Source organism: Acartia tonsa, chromosome 6, assembly GCF_053477335.1.
Source record: "Acartia tonsa isolate MP-2025a chromosome 6, ASM5347733v1, whole genome shotgun sequence".
In the NCBI taxonomy this organism is placed as follows: domain Eukaryota; kingdom Metazoa; phylum Arthropoda; class Copepoda; order Calanoida; family Acartiidae; genus Acartia; species Acartia tonsa.
In genome coordinates this window covers 697,019-717,867 of record NC_137265.1, presented here as the reverse complement: position 1 = coordinate 717,867, position 20,849 = coordinate 697,019, and the positions used below count along the sequence as shown (strand labels likewise).

The window sequence follows — 20,849 nt, the reverse complement described above, 5'->3', positions numbered from 1 at the left end:
TGCAATTTGTATTGCTTGTTTATATGGAAGTTATTATCATTGTTTCAGTTTTTACCTGAATGTTGTGTTTATTTGAAAATATTGGAAAACAATATTTTGTGTTTTTATTAATAAAAATGATATTTCAGGAGATTGAGAGAAGATATACCAGCATGAATGCCTGTGATATCTGTAACAAGAATTTTAAAAAGAAATCTCACTTAGTTGTTCATATGAGGGTTCATACTGGTTTGAAACCATTCTCATGTGATCAATGTAAAAAGACATTTTCTCGTAATGAAAGTTTGACTGTCCATAAAAGAATACATACTGGAGATAAACCACACTCATGTGATCAATGTGGAAAGACCTTTGCAAGTAGTGGTAACTTGACTGCCCATAAAAGAATCCATACCGGTGAGAAGCCATACTCATGTGATCAATGTGGAAAGTCATTTTCTCACAATAGTGATTTGACTAAGCACAAAAGGATCCATACTGGCGAAAAGCCATACTCGTGTGATCAATGTAAAAAGACATTTAAATCTGGCTGGGAATTGACTGTCCATGAAAGAATCCATACAGGTGAGAAGCCATACTCATGTAAACTTTGTGACAAACATTATGCCTCTAGTTCAGAGTTATCAAGACATTATAAATCCCCTGGACATTTAGAAATGATAGAAAGCTGTAATAATACAGTTCCAACTTCTGTATCTATTAGTTTAATTAAATGTGAAGTAGTTGATGTTAAAGAAGAAATTAAAGAAGAAGAAATATTTGATGAAGATCCTCTCTCTATCCAGATGAGAGCTGACAATATTGATCCTCTCTCTATTGAAATGTAAATGAATGAGAGTGTTGAAAATAATTTCATCAGAGAATTATAGATAATATTTAATTTCTGACATAAAAATCCAAACAAAAATACAACTTAATTTATTATCCAATTTTAATTAATATCAGTAAAATCTCTAATTTATCATTAAATACATCGCCCCTTTCTCACAGACTTTTTTTCATTTTAATACAAACTTCCTAAATTAGTGAACTGGTTATCCAGCTGTTTATGAGATAGTATTGACCATGTATACATACAAAAAACAAGAAAAACTTTTGGTTTGTAATATAAGATTTGTATTTAAGCTAAGAATTTTATTTATTGACAATGACAAATATTTTGTTTTTATTTTGACAACATGTTTCCATAATGAACTAAACATTATTGATTATTTTGATGTTTTTAGAAAAAAAAACAAATCATTAATTTGTTTATTTATCTTTTAGTGTAAATAAAATAAATGTCTAATATAGATATATTATTTTCAGATTGATTAATAACAAATAAAAATGCACAGAGTATAGATACTAATTTTGTTTATAAACACACAGGTTATTCCTTTTTTTACTACTAAATGTTTATTATAATTAGGGTCAGTCTATCTTTACCTCAGTCCGTCCGTTCGTACTTATGTCGGTAATGGTAAACTCTTTAATTTAGACGTGTTAGAATTGTCCTTTTTAACTTTGCATGATGATTCCTGTAACAAGGGGGGGGTTTTAATGCAACCATCTTGTAATCAATGTATAAATGGCCCTTAGAATTCGAATTTTGATCTGAAATTTTGTATGAGTAATCCGAAATTTTTTTACCCCCCCCCCCCAAAAAAAAAAAAATGTGGGGGGGTAACATTTGCTTGTCCAGTTTCTGATTGAAAAAGGGAGGAGGCCTCGTTGAGCATCTTGATAAAGTAAATGGGCGGAGATTTTTGTGGGGTTTTATAATTAAACAAGAGTTAACTATTGTTTTTATTTTAGGTTTAATTGTATCAATGTCAGTCAGTAACTAACATTTCCAGAAAACAGAGAGAAATCAGCAAAGGAATTTGGATTGTGGAATAAGCTCATGAAATGTACTTTAATTTCTTATCATATTTCTCAAATTTTGACCGTCTGTCCGTAATAAGTTCACATTTGTTCTGTTTGAGCAGCTGCATTATATTAATCTAATATAATAACAAATTTACATATTTACATTTTAAAAACCTATATCATATAATAATGATTTATAAACAATGATTTGCCGCCAGTATCTTTATTTATTTGAAAATAACAATACAACCTTTACACAAAAGCTATTGCTTGTCCAGTTTCTGATTAAAAGTGGGAGGAGTCCATGCATTGAGCATCATATTAACGTAAATGGGCGGAGATTTTGTAAGACTTTATTATTTATAGAACAAGAGTTAACTATTGTTTATGATTTAGGTTTATAATAGAATCAACGTCAGTCAGCAACTAACATTCAAAGTGAACAGAGAGAAATCCATTATACAGAACTACTTTCTATTATAAGGTATTTTAATATTTTTGTGCTTTATGTCATTACTCCAGACTCATTCATTTGTGCTATTCAATGCTGACATTTAAAAGGGAAGCTTTTCTATGATCAAGGTCAGTCCGTCCGTACCTCTGTCCGGAATGGTAAGCTCTTTTCATTAATTCAGTCATGTTAGAATTGTCATTTCTTTTTCAAACTTGGTTTGGTTATTCCTGTAGTAGTTAGGTATGATTCAGAAAGCGTAGCAACTGCTTATTCAGTTCTGACGTCCATAGTGTTCAATCGTTTTAACCACTAATTTTAATCTACAGAAGGGGTAATTGTGTGTGCATCATTATAGGGGATGCAAAATCAATTTATTTAGAATTGTCTTATCCCTTTAGTTCCCTGTATTTTTCTGCTAGTCTGGTTTATTTGATCTTTGCTTTTATGGATGTTGTCATCAATGTTTTTCTTCTAAATTAACAATTTATTTCCAGTTCTATGAAAATGTATTATTTTTATTCACCGCCCTAACTCATATATGTCCTGGGATGGGGGTAAAGGGGTTGCTTACCTAGGTTCCAAACTTTGAAATTCCTCATATTACTCCCCTGCCTCAAATATTAAATTCTAACTCCGCCCATTTATCATTTTTTTAGAACAATTAAAGTAGGATGAGTTGCTAATTATTATAAAAAATAATTATAAAAAGTAAATCTGGGTAGGGGGGGGGGGTTATATATCCCAAACCACGACAGGGACAAAACCGCGACAGTGACAAAACCGCGACAGTGACAAAACCGCGACAATAACAAAACCGCGACAATAACAGAAATATAACTATGTAGGATTTTTTTGTAGAAATACATGGCCGCAGCGCTCGGCCCCCTGGCCTGCCTAGCCGCGGGCGCTCGGCCCCCTTGCCCATAACCTAACCTAACCTAAATATTGTAAAACAAAATATTAAAAATTTGAAAAAAATCTACCAACCACTTTTTGTAAAATCCACGAAATTATAAATAAGTTAATGTACATCAATCATTCAAACATATAGGTTAGGTTAGGTTAGGTTATAGGCAAGGGTGCCGAGCGCCCGCGGCTAGGCATGCCAGGGGGCCGAGCTCTGTGGCCATGACCTTCTAGCATTAAAATTTTTTTTATTATAGATTTTTTTGTAATGTCGCTGTTTTGTCACTGTCGCGGTTTTGTCACTGTCGCGGTTTTGTTATGTCGCGGTTTTGTCCCTGTCGCGGTTTTGAAAATTATTTAGCTTTATTGACAACAACTTAGATATGACTTACAATTTTTGTTGCGTGTTTTGCCGTCTGTTTTTCTTGCTTAGCTTCTATGGGAGTTTTCATCCTTGTTTCAGTTTTCTGAATGTTGTGTTTATTTGAAAATATTGGAAAAACTATATTATATGTTTTTATTAATTAAAATATTATTTCAGGAAATTGAGAGAGGATATACCATCATGAATACCTGTGATATTTGCAACAAGATTTTTACACAGAAATCTAACTTGGTTGATCATATGAGGGTCCATACGGGAGAAAAGCCATTCTCATGTGGTCAATGTGAAAAGACATTTTCTCAAATTGCTAATTTGACGAAGCACAAAAGAATTCATAATGGTGAAAAACCATTCTCATGTGATCAATGTGAAAAGTCATTTACGACTAGCAGTCACTTGAACAGACATAAAAGGATCCATACTGGTCAGAAGCCATTCAAATGTGATACGTGTGAGAAGGCATTCTCACAACAAAGTTCATTAGCTGATCATAAGAGAACCCATACAGGAGAGAAGCCATACTCTTGTGAATTATGCCCAAAATCTTTTTCCTTTAGTTCAAGCTTAACAAATCATTATAAATCAGCTGGACATCTCAAGAAGTTAGAATCTACTAAGAATACAGATTCACTTTCTGCTTCTACCAGTTTTGTTGGTTGTGGTGAAGCTGATGTTAAACTTGAGGTAAAAGAAGAAGAAACTCTTGATGAGGATCCTCTCTCTATCAACATGGAGGCTGAGAATGTTGAAAAAATTACAAAACAGGAAATAGAAGGAGATGAAATTGAGGATAAAGATTGTATTGATGTCATAGAACATAAAATTGAAATATGATGAACAATTGTTTTTTTTATGTGGAATACCAAATTTTGTAAATATTGTATTATTTTTAATGTAAATTTCAAAGGAGAAAGCTGAGTTTTGCCACTTTCACTTTCTCAATCATTATTATGCTCGATATTAAATTTAATGTTAGACCATAGGTTATTTTGGATAAAACTAACTTTTCTTTTAGGTAATATTGTCTAACATTAATACCTAGCCTAATAATCACCCAGTAAGTGAAAGTGGCAAAACTCCTCCCCCGGCCCCCCCCCCCCCTAACCCTTACTTTAGGTTATTTTAGATTATTTAGCTAAAATATATTTCTTCTCTTTTGCAAATCAAAACTTATCATTTTTTGTACCTTTAATTTTTTTTCAGTAAACGGATAATAATGAAATAAGAGTAGAATTCTTCCAGCCTTCATTTGAATAAATAGCTAAGATAAATCAGGTAAATGTGAATACTTTCATTAATTCTGCCAGAATTTATTTTCATCAGAATCCGACAATTTGAAACCATTTGAGATTTTTCTTTAGAATTTCCCTTTGCAACTAACCACTGCGAGACAAGCTATATCTTAATTTTATTTGTGAGTTACTCACTTCCTTTTAAGATATTTGAACAAAATATCTTTTTTGCTGAATCATTACTTTTCACATTTTCACAGTGCAGGTATTCTCAGGTTTGTCTCGCAGTAGCCAAAGAGTTCCAACAGGATTTAGTAAAGTAAAGTAAAGTTTAGTAAAGGGGCGTCGTAGCTCAGTGGTAACGCACTGAGTTACGGTGATGAGAGTTCGAGTTCTAGTCCCCATGTGGCAACTCGAATTTCTCAGTTGAATACATTCACGCAACTTCCCCTGGTTGTGTAAGAAGGGGATTATTAAGTAAGTTTGGATACTTAATAGTCAAGTACATCATATCAGTACTACCCTTATCCCAAGCTCCTCTGCGGAGAGCGTCATTCATTACGGTGACTTAATTTGGGACACCTGCCATACTCGGCGAGGGTGAGGTAATAATGAGTAGCTCTCATGAGATAGCGGGTCAAGTCATAATGTGCTTGAACGTGGAGCTTGATAGCCCTAGTAGCTATACAAAAGTGTCTCAGCCTACTCCATGACTACTTAGGTCCAAACCCTAAGAGACTATGGCTAATCAATCAATCAATCAACAGGATTTAGTTACAAGGAGAAAAATTATTGAGAAAAAATCAAATTTTCAAATTGTTACAAATTCTTATTTACATTTAATAGAAATTATAGGAAAAGTTATTTCTCGCATCATAATATAAACAGTTTTTCGCAGATACGAAATGTACAATTATAAGATTAAAACCAGGTTTTTAGCCCCGAGATGCTGAGATTCTTAGAAACATATTCATTTTCATAAGTTTATTTGTTTTGATAAGAAACTATTTTATGTATTAAGCATTTTGTGTTTGTCATGCATATTGTATTTAGCTGGGCGGATCCACGTGACTAGAGAGAGAAAGAGAGAGAGGATTAAGAAGGATAGTTGGACAAAATTTGGTGTTCTTAGAGTACATCTAATAATTATACCTACAATAGTGACTGATGTTCGGACACATTTGTATATGAAGTAATAAGGTCAAAAATCATTACTATACATTAAATATAATTTATTTCAGGTGCAAGAACAATTAAGAATCCATCATGAACAAGTGTCATATTTGCGGCAAGCAATTCTCGATGAAGAGTAGTTTAATAAGACATATGAGAATTCATACAGGTGAGAAGCCATTCAAATGTGATACATGTGAAATGGCATTTTCAGTCAGTAGTCACCTTACAGTACACAAAAGGATCCATACTGGTGAGAAACCATACTCTTGTGATACATGTGAAAAGGCTTTCTCACATCAAAGGCATTAAAAGAACATAAAAGGATCCATACAGGAGAGAAGCCTTACCCTTGTGATACATGTGACAAAACTTTTCGTTCTAGTAGTGAGTTAACAGTCCACAAGAGGATTCATACAGGAGAGAAGCCATATTCTTGTGAATTTTGCCAGAAATCTTATAAAACTAGTACACAATTGACAATACATAATAAATCAGCTGGACATCTTAAGAAAATAGAATCTACTAAAAATACAGTTCCACCCTCTGCTTCAACTAGTTTTGTTGATTGTGGTGAAGCTAATATTAAACAAGAGATAAAAGAAGAAGAAACTCTTGATGAGGATCCTCTCTTTATCAACATGAAGGCTGAGAATGTTGAAGATACCATAAAACAGGAAATAGAAGGAGAAGAAAGTCAGGATAAAGTTTCTATGGATATTATAGAACATTAAATTGAAATATGATGAACAATTGGTTTTCTTATGTGAAATACCAAATTTTGTAAATATTGTATTATTTTTAATGTAAATATTGAAGGGAGGGAAGGGGGAGTTTTGCCACTATTGCTTATTCCGTCAATATTAGGCTTGATATTAATGTTATTTGGGATAAAACTTTACTTTTAGGTTAAATTGTTATTAATACATGAAACATTAATACCTAGTAAATCACGGAGTAAGTGAAAGTGGCAAAACTCTCCCCCCCCCCAACCCTTACTTTATTTTTATAAAATCTTTCATTAATTTTGCCAGAATTTGTTTTCATCATTTCTTGCAGAATCCGACGATTTGGAAGCATTTGATTTTTTTTGTAGATTTTCCCCTTACAACTAACCCCTGCGAAACAAGCTAAATTCTAATTCAATTATTTTGCTTCTCACTTATTTTAAGATATTTGAACAATATATTTGCTGATTCAGTATTTCTTTTTTACTGTATTTATGATGTTTTCTTGTAAAATTATTCATCAAAAATGCCCAATATATCGTGTTATATTTTTGTTTGAATTTATCTTCCTAAAAAATACAACCAAAATTTCGGAACGATTTTCATGTCATGTTTGTGACAAAAGATTTGAATCTAAAGATGTATTAAGTGAATATTTGCATCCAGAACAAAAGATAAATATAAAAATGTTTGATAAATGAATGTACATAAATTGCGATTTTGTAGTAAATGTCATTTAGCAAGTGTTTTGTTATATATTTATTTTATGTAGTTAAGATTTTATTATCTTATTTTCAAAAATGTGTAAATATCCTATTTTGTTTATAGTTTAAACATAAATCTGTGTTGCTCTAATCCTCCCGGGCTACCTTGTACATACCCTATTTACCCTAACCTAAGTTTGAGGAATACTTATTTATACAAAGATGTAACTTTTGTTCCCCAATTTATTTTCTTATATTCAATTAATTAAATCTCATTATTTGAATTGTGTTAAATGTAAAATCATAATTATATTTATTTTCAGACTGAATATAAAATGAATTGAAACTCAAGGATTATAAAAAGAAAGAACAAACAAATTATTTTATTTTAGCAAAGCAAAGTAAGTTAGTTTTCTATATTACAACTATTTTGTAGCAGAATCTTTCGAATATTAATATCAAAGATATAGAATGGCTATCTGTCTGTCATGAAAGGGAATTAGTTTTCTGTCATAAAATATTATTTAAAAAAACATTTGAGGTTTGGGATGGATGTTTTCCATAGTATGTATTTTACATAAAAGCTGAAGATAATTTAATAAAACATAAAAAGTAGATAGGGTACTAAGACATGTGAGTGGATGGAAGAGAAAGTGGGTTAAGAATTAGATGAGTTTTCATAGAGTACATCTGGAATACTTTTACCAACATTGTGACAGCCGCACGACCCCCCCCCCCCCCCTTAATTATATACTACCCGTTATACAAAAATCAAAATGATAATTAAAGAAATATGAAGGCTTGAAATTACTATTTTCAATTCTACACAAGTATCACATTAAATATTATTTATTCCAGGTGCAAAAACAATTAATAATCCATCCATCATGAACAAGTGTCATATCTGCTGCAAGGGATTCTCTACAAAGAGTAGTTTAACAAGACACATGAGAATTCATACAGGAGAGAAGCCATTCAAATGTGATTTTTGTGAAAAGGCATTTTCTGACAGTAGTGACATGACTAAGCACAAGATGATCCATACAGGTGAGAAGCCATACTCTTGTGACACATGTAAAAAAACTTTCTGTACAAATAGTGAGTTAACTGTCCATAAGAGGATCCATACAGGTGAGAAGCCATACTCATGTGATATATGTAAAAAAGCTTTCTCAAACCAAAGTTATTTAATTGTCCATAAAAGGATTCATACAGGAGAGAAACCATACTCTTGTGATATATGTGAAAAAGCTTTCCGTTCGAATGGTGAGTTAACTAAACATAGAAGGATCCATATAAAAAAGTTAACAGAAGATAAAGCAGGTGAAAAGACATACGCATGTGATTTATGTGAAAAGTCATTCTTACAGCTAAACCATTTGACTGCACACAAAATGTTTCACATAGGAGAGAAACAATTTCAGTGTACATTGTGCCAAAAATCATTTTGCTCTAATTCTGACTTGTCATTGCACAACAGAACTGCTTCACATCTTGAAATGTTACACGCATCTATGCATACAATGAAGCCTTCTACTTCTACCAGTTTTGTTGATTGTGGTGAAACTGATATTAAACAAGAAATTAAAGAAAAAGAAACTTATGATGAGGATCCTCTCTCTATCAACATGGAGGCTGAGAATGTAGAAGAAACTATACAACAGGAAATCGAAGGAGAAGAAATTGAGGATAATGATTATATTGATATCATAGAACATAAAATTGAAATAAGATAAACAATTGGTTTTCTTATATAAAATGCCAAATTTTGTAAATATTGTATTATTTTTAATGTAAATATTAAAGTGGAGGAGAAGGGAGTTTTGCCACTTTCGGTTATTCCTTCATTATTAGGCTTGATATTTATATTAGACTATAGGTTAGTTGGGATAAAACTTTATCTTTAGGTTTTATTGTCTAACATTATTACCTATAATAAAAATCACGGAGTAAGTGAAAGTGGCTAAACTCTCTCTTCCCCTCTCAACCCTTACTTTATTTTCATAAAATCTGTATATACCTATTATTTTTCTACTTTTGCTGGTTATTTAAGATTATTTGGTTTGCAATATTTTTTCTATTTTGCAAATAGAAACTTTTTTTCAGAAAATTGATAACAATGAAATGAATGTATAATTCTTTCAGCCTTTATTTGAATAAATAGCTAAGATAAATCAGGTAAATGTGATTACTTTCATAAATTGTGCCAGAATTTGTTTTCGTCATTTCTCACAGACTCAGATAATTTGGAATCTTTTTAGATTTCTCCTTACAAAGAACCCCTATGACACAAGTATATCTTAATTTCATAAGTGAGCTACTCACTCCATTTTAAGGTATTTGAACAAAATAACTTTTTTCCTGAATCATTATTTCTCTTTGTTACAGTACAGGTATTTTATAAGCAACAATGTTTGTCTCGCAGTAGCTAAAGAGTCTCAACAGGGGATAAAGAAGAATGCTTGAGATAAAAATAAATTTTCAAATTATTACAAATTCTTTAGTTATATTAATGAGAAATAATAAGAAAAAATTACATGCTGTTTGTGTGAAAGATTCCTATTACAAACTTAAATACTTACCCAACAAAATTTTCAATCTTGAAATTAAATGTCAAAATGTCAACATCCTAACATCTTACTCTAACCAACTAAAAATACCAAGGTCATAATGTCCATTTTAGTCTCAATTATTTAATTAATTGTTACTTTTTGAGAATGGCTACATAATCATTATCTATTGTTTTATAATATATTTTTTATTCGTAGGCTTAAGAACTTTGCAGACTTTTACTAAATTTGATTGGTTGGTTCATTCAGTTGAACGTCCAAAAGTTTTAACCACTTATTTTAAACAAAAGAAGGGGTAATTTTGTGTTTCTTCATTGGGGATGTACATAAATTTATTGGCCATTTTCTTATTCCTTTAGATCCTTGGTTCTTAGTCAAAATTTTATACTATGTTAAAATCAGCTATTTACAAAAAAAAATTTCGCCGCTAGATGGTGTTAGTTATGTTTTTAGATAATTGGGGATATAAGGGGATAAGACAATGGCCGTTAATTTGATGTACACCCCGAATGTTAATACACAAAATTACCCCTTATGTATATATAAATTTTTGGTTGTAACGTTTGGACACTAAACTTAATATTCCCATCAATCGGAATGATTTTATAATCCCCAAAGTTGTTGGTCAAACGAATAAGAAAACTTAATTATAAAACCTTGGGGACTAGTGTAATAATCAGCTCAATGTCTCCTCCCTTCCTGAATTTGCCGCCATTATCTTTATTTAAGATAACAGCATATCATATTTGCTTGTTCAGTTTCTGATAAAAAATGGGAGGAGTTCGCCTTGAGTATCATATTTAAGTAAATGGGCGGAGACTTAGTTTAGCTTTTATAAACAAGACTTAACTTTTGTTTATGATTTAGGTTGACAAAAGTATGATTGTCAGTCAGCAACTAACATTCACAGAGAGATATCCATTATACAGATCTACTTTCTATCATAAGGTATTTTATATTATTTTATATTATTTATATTATTTATGTCATTACTCCAGACTCATTATCTTATGCTATTCAATGCTTAAGTTTAAAAGCAAAGCTTTCCTATAATTAAGGTCGGTCCGTCCGTACCTCTGTCGGGAATGGTAAGCTCTTTTCATTAATTTATTCATGTTAGAATTTTCCTTTCAATTTCAAACTTGGTGTGGTTATTCCTATAGTAGTTAGGTACATTTCAAAAATTTGCTGTCAATTTCCTAATTTTGCACCTTCTCTAAATATCACTTGATGTGATGGTCTGTCTGTAATGCTCTAATTCAAATTTTTATAAAAGATAGATGGCAGATTTTCTTCTAGGAGGTCCCCAAACTTTTATAATTACTTTTTCACATTAGTTTGCTTAACAATTTTGGGGACACTAGTGAATTTTGATTGGTTGATTCATTAAGTTGATTTTGAATCGTTTCAACCACTAATTTTAATCTACAGAAGGGGTAATTACGTGCATCATCATAGGGAATGCTCATCAATTATATCGGCCATTGTCTTATCCCTTTCGAACCCTGAATTTTTCTGCTAGTCTGATTTATTTGAGCTTGGCTTTTATAGATGTTGTCATGAATGTTTTTCTTCAATGATTTATTTCACTTTCAACAATTCATTTCCAGTTTTATGTAAATAAACTATTGATTTTTTACCGCCCTAACTCATTTACGTCCTGGGATGGGGGTAAAGGGGTGCGTACCCCTAACTTTAAAATCCCTCATTTTACTCCCCTGCCTCAAATATTATTATTACTCCGCCCATTTGTCAATAGTAGTAGAAGGAGTTGTTTAATCTATAATACAAAGTAGCTTGATGTCTGTCCTTCCGTCTATCTGTCCGTCCGTCTGAAGCTTAAGATCTCGGTAACCACTGAACCGATTGGATTCTACTCTTCAGGGTATATACCTATTGGTCCTGTGATGATTTTAGGCTATTTTCTTGGGGGGTGGGACACCCCCCCCCCCACAAAAAAATTCCCCCCCATTTTTTTTTTTTTTTTTTTTTTTTTTTGTAACCTTTGTGGAAGATTTCCACACTTTTTTTTTACCATCTCTTGGGGCAAAGCCCCTAGAGGCTAGGGGCGAAGCCGCTAGTGTTATAAAAACTAAAACTAGGGGGCGGGGTTGGTTGGGTTATAAAACCATATCAACCTCTGTATACAAATATAAATGCTGTCATTCCATGTTTGTTAGCTTCGCTTTTATAAATGTTGTCATCCTTGTTTAATACTTTCTTTTTACATTTGTCTGTATATATATGACACTGTGACAAGCTCTTATCGTAAATTTATGCATGTCAGAATCAGATTCCTTTAACAATAAGTAAAGGATCTGTAAAATTGTTAAACAAAAGTTGTTTGTTCTTTTAAAATTATTACCTAAGCTTTATTGACAACAACTTGGATATGACTTTAAAAGTTTGTATTGCTTGTCTGAACGCCTGTTTTTTCTTGATTTGCTTCTATGGAATTATCATCTTTGTTTTAGTTTTGTTTAAATGTTGTGGAAAAACTTTATTTTATGTTTCTATTAATTAAAATATTATTTCAGGAGATTGAGAGAGGATATACCAGCATGTATACCTGTGATATTTGTTATAAGAATTTTACAAAGAAACCTCACTTGGTTGCTCATAGGAGAATTCATACTAGCGAGAAACCATTCTCATGTGATCAATGCCAAAAGTCTTTCACTAATAATAGTAACTTGACTGCCCATAAAAGAGTTCATACAGGTGAAAAACCATACTCTTGTGATCAATGTGAAAAGACCTTTGCAACTGGTAGTGGCTTGACTTACCACAAAATGATCCATACAGGAGACAAACCATACTCATGTGACCAATGTGAAAAGACATTTACAACTAGTACTCAATTAACTGCCCACAAAAGAATCCATACAGGAGAGAAGCCATTCTCATGTGATCAATGTGATAAGGCATTTTCTCAAATTAGTAGTTTGATTAAACACAAAAGAATCCATACAGGTGAGAAGCCATACTCATGTGATCAATGTGAAAAGACCTTTACAACTAGTAATGACTTAATTGTACACAAAAGGGTCCATACGGGTGAAAAGCCATACTCATGTGATCAATGTGAAAAGACATTCAGGCAAAGTAGTGATTTTACCAAACACAAAAGAATCCATACTGGTGATAAACCATATTCTTGTGATCAATGTGAAAAGACATTTGCAACTGGTAGTCACTTGACTGCCCATAAAAGAGTCCATACTGGTAATAAACCATATTCCTGTGATCAATGTGAAAAGACATTTACAACTAGTAGTCTTTTGACCAGACATAAAAGTATTCATACTAGGGAAAAACCATACTCATGTGATCAATGTGGAAAAACTTTTGCACAGAAAGATAGATTGGCCCTCCATGAAAAGATCCATACTGGTGAGAAGTCATACTCATGTAAACTTTGTGACAAACAATATCCCTCTAATTCAGCGCTATCAGAGCATAAAAAATCCCTTGGACATTTAGAAATGATGAAAACTTGTAATAATACAGTTCCACCCTCTGTAACTATTAGTTTAATTAAATGTGAAGAAATTTATATCAAGGAAGAAATTAAAGAAGAAGAAATATTTGATGAAGATCCTCTCTCTATTCAGATGAGTGCTGACAATATTAGATCCTCTTTCTTGTGAACAGAATTATGATAAAGATAGAATTGATACTATTGATATTGTTCATCATAATATAGAACTGTAAAGATCATATTTGTTAATGTTCAATGTTGTAATTTTATTTTAATGACCTCAATTAATTTTTGTACATAATTTTACATTATTATGTTGCGTAAATAGAGTATTTTTCCAATGTAAATATTTTATTTTCAGAATTTATTTTTATTTAATTGTCATAGGTTACAAATATTTATTAAGAGAGACAGGATTAATGCTTAATTATATATTAATCTAAATCTTTTTTTAAATGTGAAAACACCGTAATTGAATTTTTATTTATCAAATGCTGGACAAAGACAAATAACTTTTGGACAAATATATAAAAAATCTGAGTTTTGTTTTAATTTCCATTGATATGTGAATTCGCTTATTTAAGCCCTTAATCTCCCCTTTTTTTTTTGCTTACAACTTACTTTTTAACAATGATCCGTTATAATTAAATTTTCTGTGAATAATTTTGATGTTTTTAAGCATAATGACAATCCATGATTTATTGGTTTCTGTGTGAATAGAATATTTATCAAATGTAAATATATTATTTTCAGATAAATATTTATAATATATAAAAATGCACCAAGTATAGATAGCAATGTTACAAAGAAAACAAGTTTCCTACCAATATGGTTTCTAAATACACAGGTTATTTATTTTTATTCAGACTAAAGGCTCCACCTTATTCTCTAGGGGCTTCATCTTAATAGGATTTAAACTGTTGGTTATAGAAAAGGGTTAGGTAGCTTTCACAGAATTCTGTAATGGTGTGAGTTTTAAGACTTTAAAATAGGAGAAGAACTCTATAATTTGGCATAGTAGTTGCTTTAATGGAATATAACATAGGTTTGTGGAAAAAACGGCGGCTGAACCGCTGATCCCGCCAAAAACTGCCGATTTTTTTTTCTCGTTTTCTCCCCAAACTAGCAAATCATGAATCATTTGAGACAAACTTTTATTCTAAAAAATTTACCCTATATTTTCTCCGGACACTTTTTTTTGTAGAGTTGGGACATATTTTTAATACTAAAAAAAGTGTCCAGAGCAAAGAAAAGGTCAACATTATTAGAAAATAATAAGTTTGTCTTAAATGATTCAAATATATGTAATTTAGCGAGAAAAATCAAAAAAATTTTGCGGGACATACCGGTTTTCAGCGGCGGTTTTTGCCGCCGTTTCTTCACAGTTCTATGTTGAACCATATTCAGGGCGACCACTGCATACTATATATACTATTTATACTATATAGGATGAATTTGGATACTATATCATACTATATGACCAAATTTTACAATATATACTATATATTATTACCTTTACTTGACCAAAATTTACTATATATACTATATAATATTACATTTATATAACAAAAAACGAATATTGTCAGTTTTGTGACAACGCCTCCTAAGGAGCATTTTGTCTTATTTTCACAGTAGATTTTCTCCTATTTCTAGCCCCTGCGGGGGGCTCATAAGATACTGTGATACGACAAAAATGCATAAAGCTCTACAGTAAAAAAGAGATGAAGAAAATCCTTTAAAATATATTTGATTTTGTTTGTGATTATGATTTAAATATCAGTTATTTTTCATAGAATTAACTTAACGGTGAGGGGAAGTTTTATCACTTTCGCTTACTCCGTGATTATTATTAATGTGAGACTATAGGGTATTTGGGATAAAAATTTACTTTTGGGTAGTAGTTCACTTATACCTATTTGATAATTTTTTGGATAAGTTTACAGGTTCAGGTGCTGCAGGCTAAAAGGTAGTTTCTGGACAGGTAAAAAATTATAAAATTTAGAGATCAACTTATTAAACAAAATATGCATCTTTCAGGATGTTATTAACATATCTGAAGAAAAATATTAAAATTGGCCTCCAAGTTCTGGTCCTGAAGGCCACCAGGTCCACTCTGGACTGGTAAAAATTCAAATTTTTTGTTTGAAGAGTTAGAGGTCAACACATAAAACAGAATATGCATCTTTTTAGATGTTATTAACATATCTGAAAAAAAATGAAAATTAGCCCTCAGGGTCAAGCCCTGCAGGCCTCCAGGTCCACTCTGGACAGGTAAAAAAATCAAATTTCCTATTTTAAGATTTACAGGTCAACTTATAAAACAGAATATGTATTTTTTTAATCTTATTAACATATCTGAAGAAAATATAAAAATCGGCTTCAAAGTTCAGGTCCTACAGGCCTTTAGTTCCACTCTGAACAGGTAAACAATCAAATTTCTTATATGAAGAGGTCTATTTATATAACAGAATATGCATTTATTTGGATAATATTAACATATCGGGATCCAAGTTTAGGTTCATTCAGGACATGTAAAAGACTCAAATTTCTTATTTGAAAAGTTCAAGTTCAGGCCTCCAGGTTTTCTCTGGACAGAGACTATATGGAAGCCTGCAGCACCTGGACCTGGAGGTCAATTGAATTTTTTCTTTAGGTATGTAAATAACATCTAAAAAGATGCTTATGGTGTTTTATAAACTAACCTCTAACTACATAATTAAGAAAGGGGCGAGGCGGATGTGCCTCTTTTTGAAACCAAAAGTAAAACGTGCATGATCTCATCCCATAAAAGAGTTACAGCTCCAAAATTTTGCACAGCAGTTGCTTTTGTGGAGAAAAATATGGAACTATTAATAAACGGCGGCGGAACCGCCGCTCCCGCCAAAAACCGCCGTTTCCCGCCGAATCTTTTTTGCCTTTTCTTGCCATAATAGACAATTTTCAATCATCTGAGATAAACTTTTTTTTTGTCATAAATTTCGCTTATATTTTCACTTGACAATTTAATGAGAAAAAAAGTTTATCTCAGATGATTGAGAACTGTCTAATTTTGCGAAAAAAAGCAAAAATCGGCGGGAAACGGCGGTTCCACCGCCACTTCTTCTCAGTTCCATATTGTTCTCCACAAAAGAACTGTTGTGCAGAATTTCAGAGCAGTAACTTTTTTATGGGCTGAGATCATGCACGTTTTACTTTTCGTTTCAAAAAGTGGCACATCCGCCTCCCCCCTTTTGATTTTTACCTGCCCAGAGTCCACCTGGACACCTGCAGCATCAAAACCTGGAGGTCGATTGTCATTTTTTCTTTAAACATATAAATAGCATCTATAAAGATGCTTATGTTATTTAATAAACCTCTAACTCCTTAAATTTAAAATTTTTATTTTATTCGTGTCCAGAGTCCACCTGGAGGCCTGCAGCTCCTAAACCTGAAGGCCAATTTTATTTTTTCCTTCAAGTATATAAGAACATCCAAATATAAGCCCATTTTGTTTAACAAATATACCATTAACTGTTCAATTAAGGGAAGTTTTATTTTTACCTGTCCAGAGTCTGCAGGACCAGAACTTAGGGGTCGATTTTATTTTTTTCTTCAGTTATGTTATTATCATCCAAAAAGATGAATATTCTTTTTTATAAGTTGACCTCTAATTCTTCAAATAAGAAATTTGAATTTTTTACCTGTCCAGAGTGGACATGGAGGCCTACAGGAACAGAACTTGGAGGCCGATTTTAATTTTTTTCTTCAGATTTGTTAATAGCATTCAAAAAGATGCATATTCGATTTTATTAGTTGGCCTCTAACTCTTCAAATAAAAGAAATATCTATTACTTGTCCAGAGTGCACCTGGAGGCCTGCAAGACCAGAACTTGGAGGCCTATTTTAATTTTTTCTTTATTTATGTTAATAACATCCAAAAAGGTGCATATTTTGTTTTATAAGTTGATCCCTAACTCTTCAAACAGAAATTTTATTTTTTTTACTTGTCCAGATAGCCTGCAGCACCTGAACCTGAGACCTATCTAAAAAATAATTAAATATATGTGGAATACTAACCAAAAGTAAACTTTTATCCTAAACAACCTATAGTCTCACCTTAAAGGAAGCCTGCAAGAAATACCACGCTTTAACTGCTGAAAAACTGCCACAAGTAGACCAAATACCCCAAATTTGAAGCCTTCAGCTTCTATAACAAAAAAGTTCTAGGCATTTTAAAATGACATTTTACATACAATGAAAATTTTAAAAGGATTGCAATGCTCATGTTGAAAACTTTGAAATTAAACTACGTGGCCCAGAAACAAAATTATTAGCTTATTTTTGTCATAAATTTAGGTTTCCAGTAACTAATTATATTTTTACAATAAAAATACCCATTTTTATAGTCAAAATCATTAAAAAAAATTAAGTTTTACTTGCATTGTACCGAATGTACTGTAGCCAATTAGAAGGCTGAATCAGCTTAACAATCAATCACAGCTAAGCTTGTATTAGTTTACCCCTTTGTTTCCGCTATGATTTTCGTTTAAAAATGCAATTTAAATCGAATTTTTTTCGTAGATTTTGACTATGAAATGTGGTGTTTTTATTGTAAAAATGTAATCAGTTACAGGCAATCTAAGTTTCTGACAAAGATAAGGTTATAATTTTGTGTCTAGGCGACGTAATTTAATATTGTTTTTTCTTTTATGAGCATTGGAAATCTTTCAAAAATTCCATTGTACATAAAATGCTATTTTGAAATGCCTAGAACTTTTTTGTTATTGAAGCTGAAGGCTTTAAATTTGGGGTATTGGGTCTTCTTGTGGCAGTCTTTCAGCAGTTAAAGCGCTTTATTTCTTGCAGGCTTCCTTTAATACCTTGCCTAATAATCACAGAGTAAGCTCCTTATATGGGAAATTGCCTTGATAACAGCTATGCTTTGAGTTATTATTGATGATGTATATTCTATGTATTACTAAATAATTCTAAGTCCGATACTATATCATACTATATGAGTGAAAAAAAATATACTATATATACTATATGGATTTAAAAATATACTATAAAAATACTATATTTTTTTTGTTTTGGAGTGGTCGCCCTGCATATTCTACTCCTATTTTATAGTCTTAAAACTCACACCATTACGGAATTCTGCAAAAGCTACCTCCCCCTTTTTTAAATAGATATTAATTTTCATCTTTTTTATTGTAAATATCATATAACAAGGATGAAAACATCCATAAAACAAATAAACATAAACACTTATAGAAGAATATTTATGTACAGGTTTGACAAAGTTTAATTTGTTACAGTTGCTAAAATACGATGTTAGTACAAAATACCTAATGACAACATACATAAATTTAGGGACCCTAACCCTGCAAGGTTACTTAACATTACCTAACCTAACTTAAGTATGTAGGTAGGATAGATTAGGTCTTTATTTATTCTTTGTCTTTTTTTCATAAAGGTAAAAAATAATTTCCCGCGTTGAGCATCATTATTAAGTAAATGGGCGGAGATTTGGTTTAGCTGTATTTCATATAAAACAAGAATAAACTATTGTTTATGTTTTAGGTTGATAATAGAATCGATGTCAGTCAGCAACTAACATTCACAGTGAACAGAGAGAAATCTGCAGAGGAATTTTGATTGTGGGATAAATTAGTGACTCAACCAAAAAAAATTTACCAAATTATCTCTAAAACTAAGGGAGTAGCACCTAAAATAAAATTGCTTGTATGTCGTGTTACAAGTGACAACATTTCCCCCCTTTTCTTTATTGATGAACATGAAAATGGTGACTTTATAAACAAGTTATTTCTTTTCTTTTTTTTTAAATTCACTTTCGCCGTAAAATCCCTAAAGTTTTTTATATTTTCAATAGTTTTATACATTTTGTGTTTCTTTGAAAATATCATTTTAACAATATTTTGTATTTTATTTCATAAAAATAATTTCAGGAGATTGAGAGAGGATATACCAGCATGAATACCTGTGATATTTGTAACAAAAATTTTACACAGAAATCCAAATTGGTTGTTCATATGAGGGTTCATACAGGAGAGAAACCATTCTCATGTGATCAATGTGAAAAAGCTTTTCCTGAAAATAGTGCTTTGACTAAACACAAAAGGATCCATACTGGTGATAAGCCATACTCATGTGATCAATGTGGAAAGACATTTTCTCAAACTAGCCATTTGACTCAGCACAAAAGGGCCCATTCGGGTGAGAAGCCATACTCTTGTGATCAATGTAAAAAGACATTCAATCAAAGTAGTGATTTGACTATACATAAAAGAATTCATACAGGAGACAAACCATACTCATGTGACCAATGTGAAAAGACATTTGCAACTATTAGTCATTTGACTTACCACAAAAGAGTTCGTACTGGTGATAAACCATACTCGTGTGATCAATGTGAAAAGACATTCACAACTATTAGTCAATTGACTCAGCACAAAAGAATCCATACTGGCGAGACACCATACTCATGTGACCAATGTGGAAAGACATTTTCTCAAATTAGTAATTTGACTGTCCACAAAAGGGTCCATACAGACGAGAAACCATACTCATGTGATCAATGTGAAAAGTCATTCAAACATAGTGGTGCTTTGACGGAACACAAAAGAATTCATACTGGTGAGAAGCTATATCCATGTGATCAATGTAAAAAGAAATTTACAACTGCTGGTAACTTGAATGTCCATAAAAGGATTCATACTGGTGAGAAACCATTCTCATGTAAATTTTGTAACAAACATTATACCTTTAGTTCACAGTTAGCAAAACATAAAAAATCTGTTAATCATTTAGAAATGATGAAAAGCTGTAATAATACAGTTTCAGCTTCTGTATCTATTAGTTTCATTAAATGTGAAGAAGTTTATGTCAAGGAAGAAATTAAAGAAGAAGAAATATTTGAAGAGGATTCTCTCTCTATCCAGATGAGAGCTGACAATATTGATCCTCTCTCTATTGAAATGTAAATGAATGAGAGTGTTGTAAATAATTTTATCTGAGAATTATAAATATCATTTTACTTCCTGATATAACTAAATGCATCGCCCCTTGCCTATAAGGATTTTTAAAATTTTTCTTATTAGTTTAATACCAAACTTACTGAATTAGTGAACTGCTTATCCAGCTGTTTATGAGATAGTATTGACCATGCAATAATACAAAAAATAAGAAAAACTTTTAGTTTATAATAAGATTTGTATTTAAGCTAAGAATTTTATTTTTTGACAATGACAAATATTTTGTTTTTTATTTTGCCATCATGTTTCCATAATGTAGAATAAATAATGTAATATTAAATTAACAATATTTTTATTGTTTTTTAGTATAAAGACACATCATTAATTTGTT

General features: G+C 31.6%; 3 protein-coding genes across 3 annotated transcripts; all 3 read left to right on the top strand.

The window, feature by feature from the left end:
- The first annotated feature begins 116 nt into the window (after positions 1-116).
- Positions 117-4,674, top strand: LOC145323483 (uncharacterized). The gene is made up of 3 exons (XM_080165884.1): positions 117-823; positions 1,798-1,813; positions 3,753-4,674. The coding sequence occupies exons 1-3, from the start codon at positions 117-119 to the stop codon at positions 4,428-4,430; spliced, it is 1,401 nt and encodes a 466-aa protein (XP_080022010.1). The 3' UTR covers positions 4,431-4,674.
- Positions 1,307-20,825, top strand: LOC145321520 (uncharacterized). The gene is made up of 4 exons (XM_080162928.1): positions 1,307-1,371; positions 1,798-1,892; positions 2,248-2,335; positions 19,433-20,825. Exon 4 carries the CDS (start codon positions 19,457-19,459, stop codon positions 20,465-20,467), a length of 1,011 nt encoding a protein of 336 aa, XP_080019054.1. The 5' UTR covers positions 1,307-1,371; positions 1,798-1,892; positions 2,248-2,335; positions 19,433-19,456; the 3' UTR covers positions 20,468-20,825.
- Positions 9,538-14,161, top strand: LOC145321519 (uncharacterized). The gene is made up of 3 exons (XM_080162926.1): positions 9,538-9,611; positions 10,871-10,951; positions 12,541-14,161. The coding sequence occupies exons 2-3, from the start codon at positions 10,883-10,885 to the stop codon at positions 13,651-13,653; spliced, it is 1,182 nt and encodes a 393-aa protein (XP_080019052.1). The 5' UTR covers positions 9,538-9,611; positions 10,871-10,882; the 3' UTR covers positions 13,654-14,161.
- Positions 20,826-20,849: the final 24 nt, after the last annotated feature.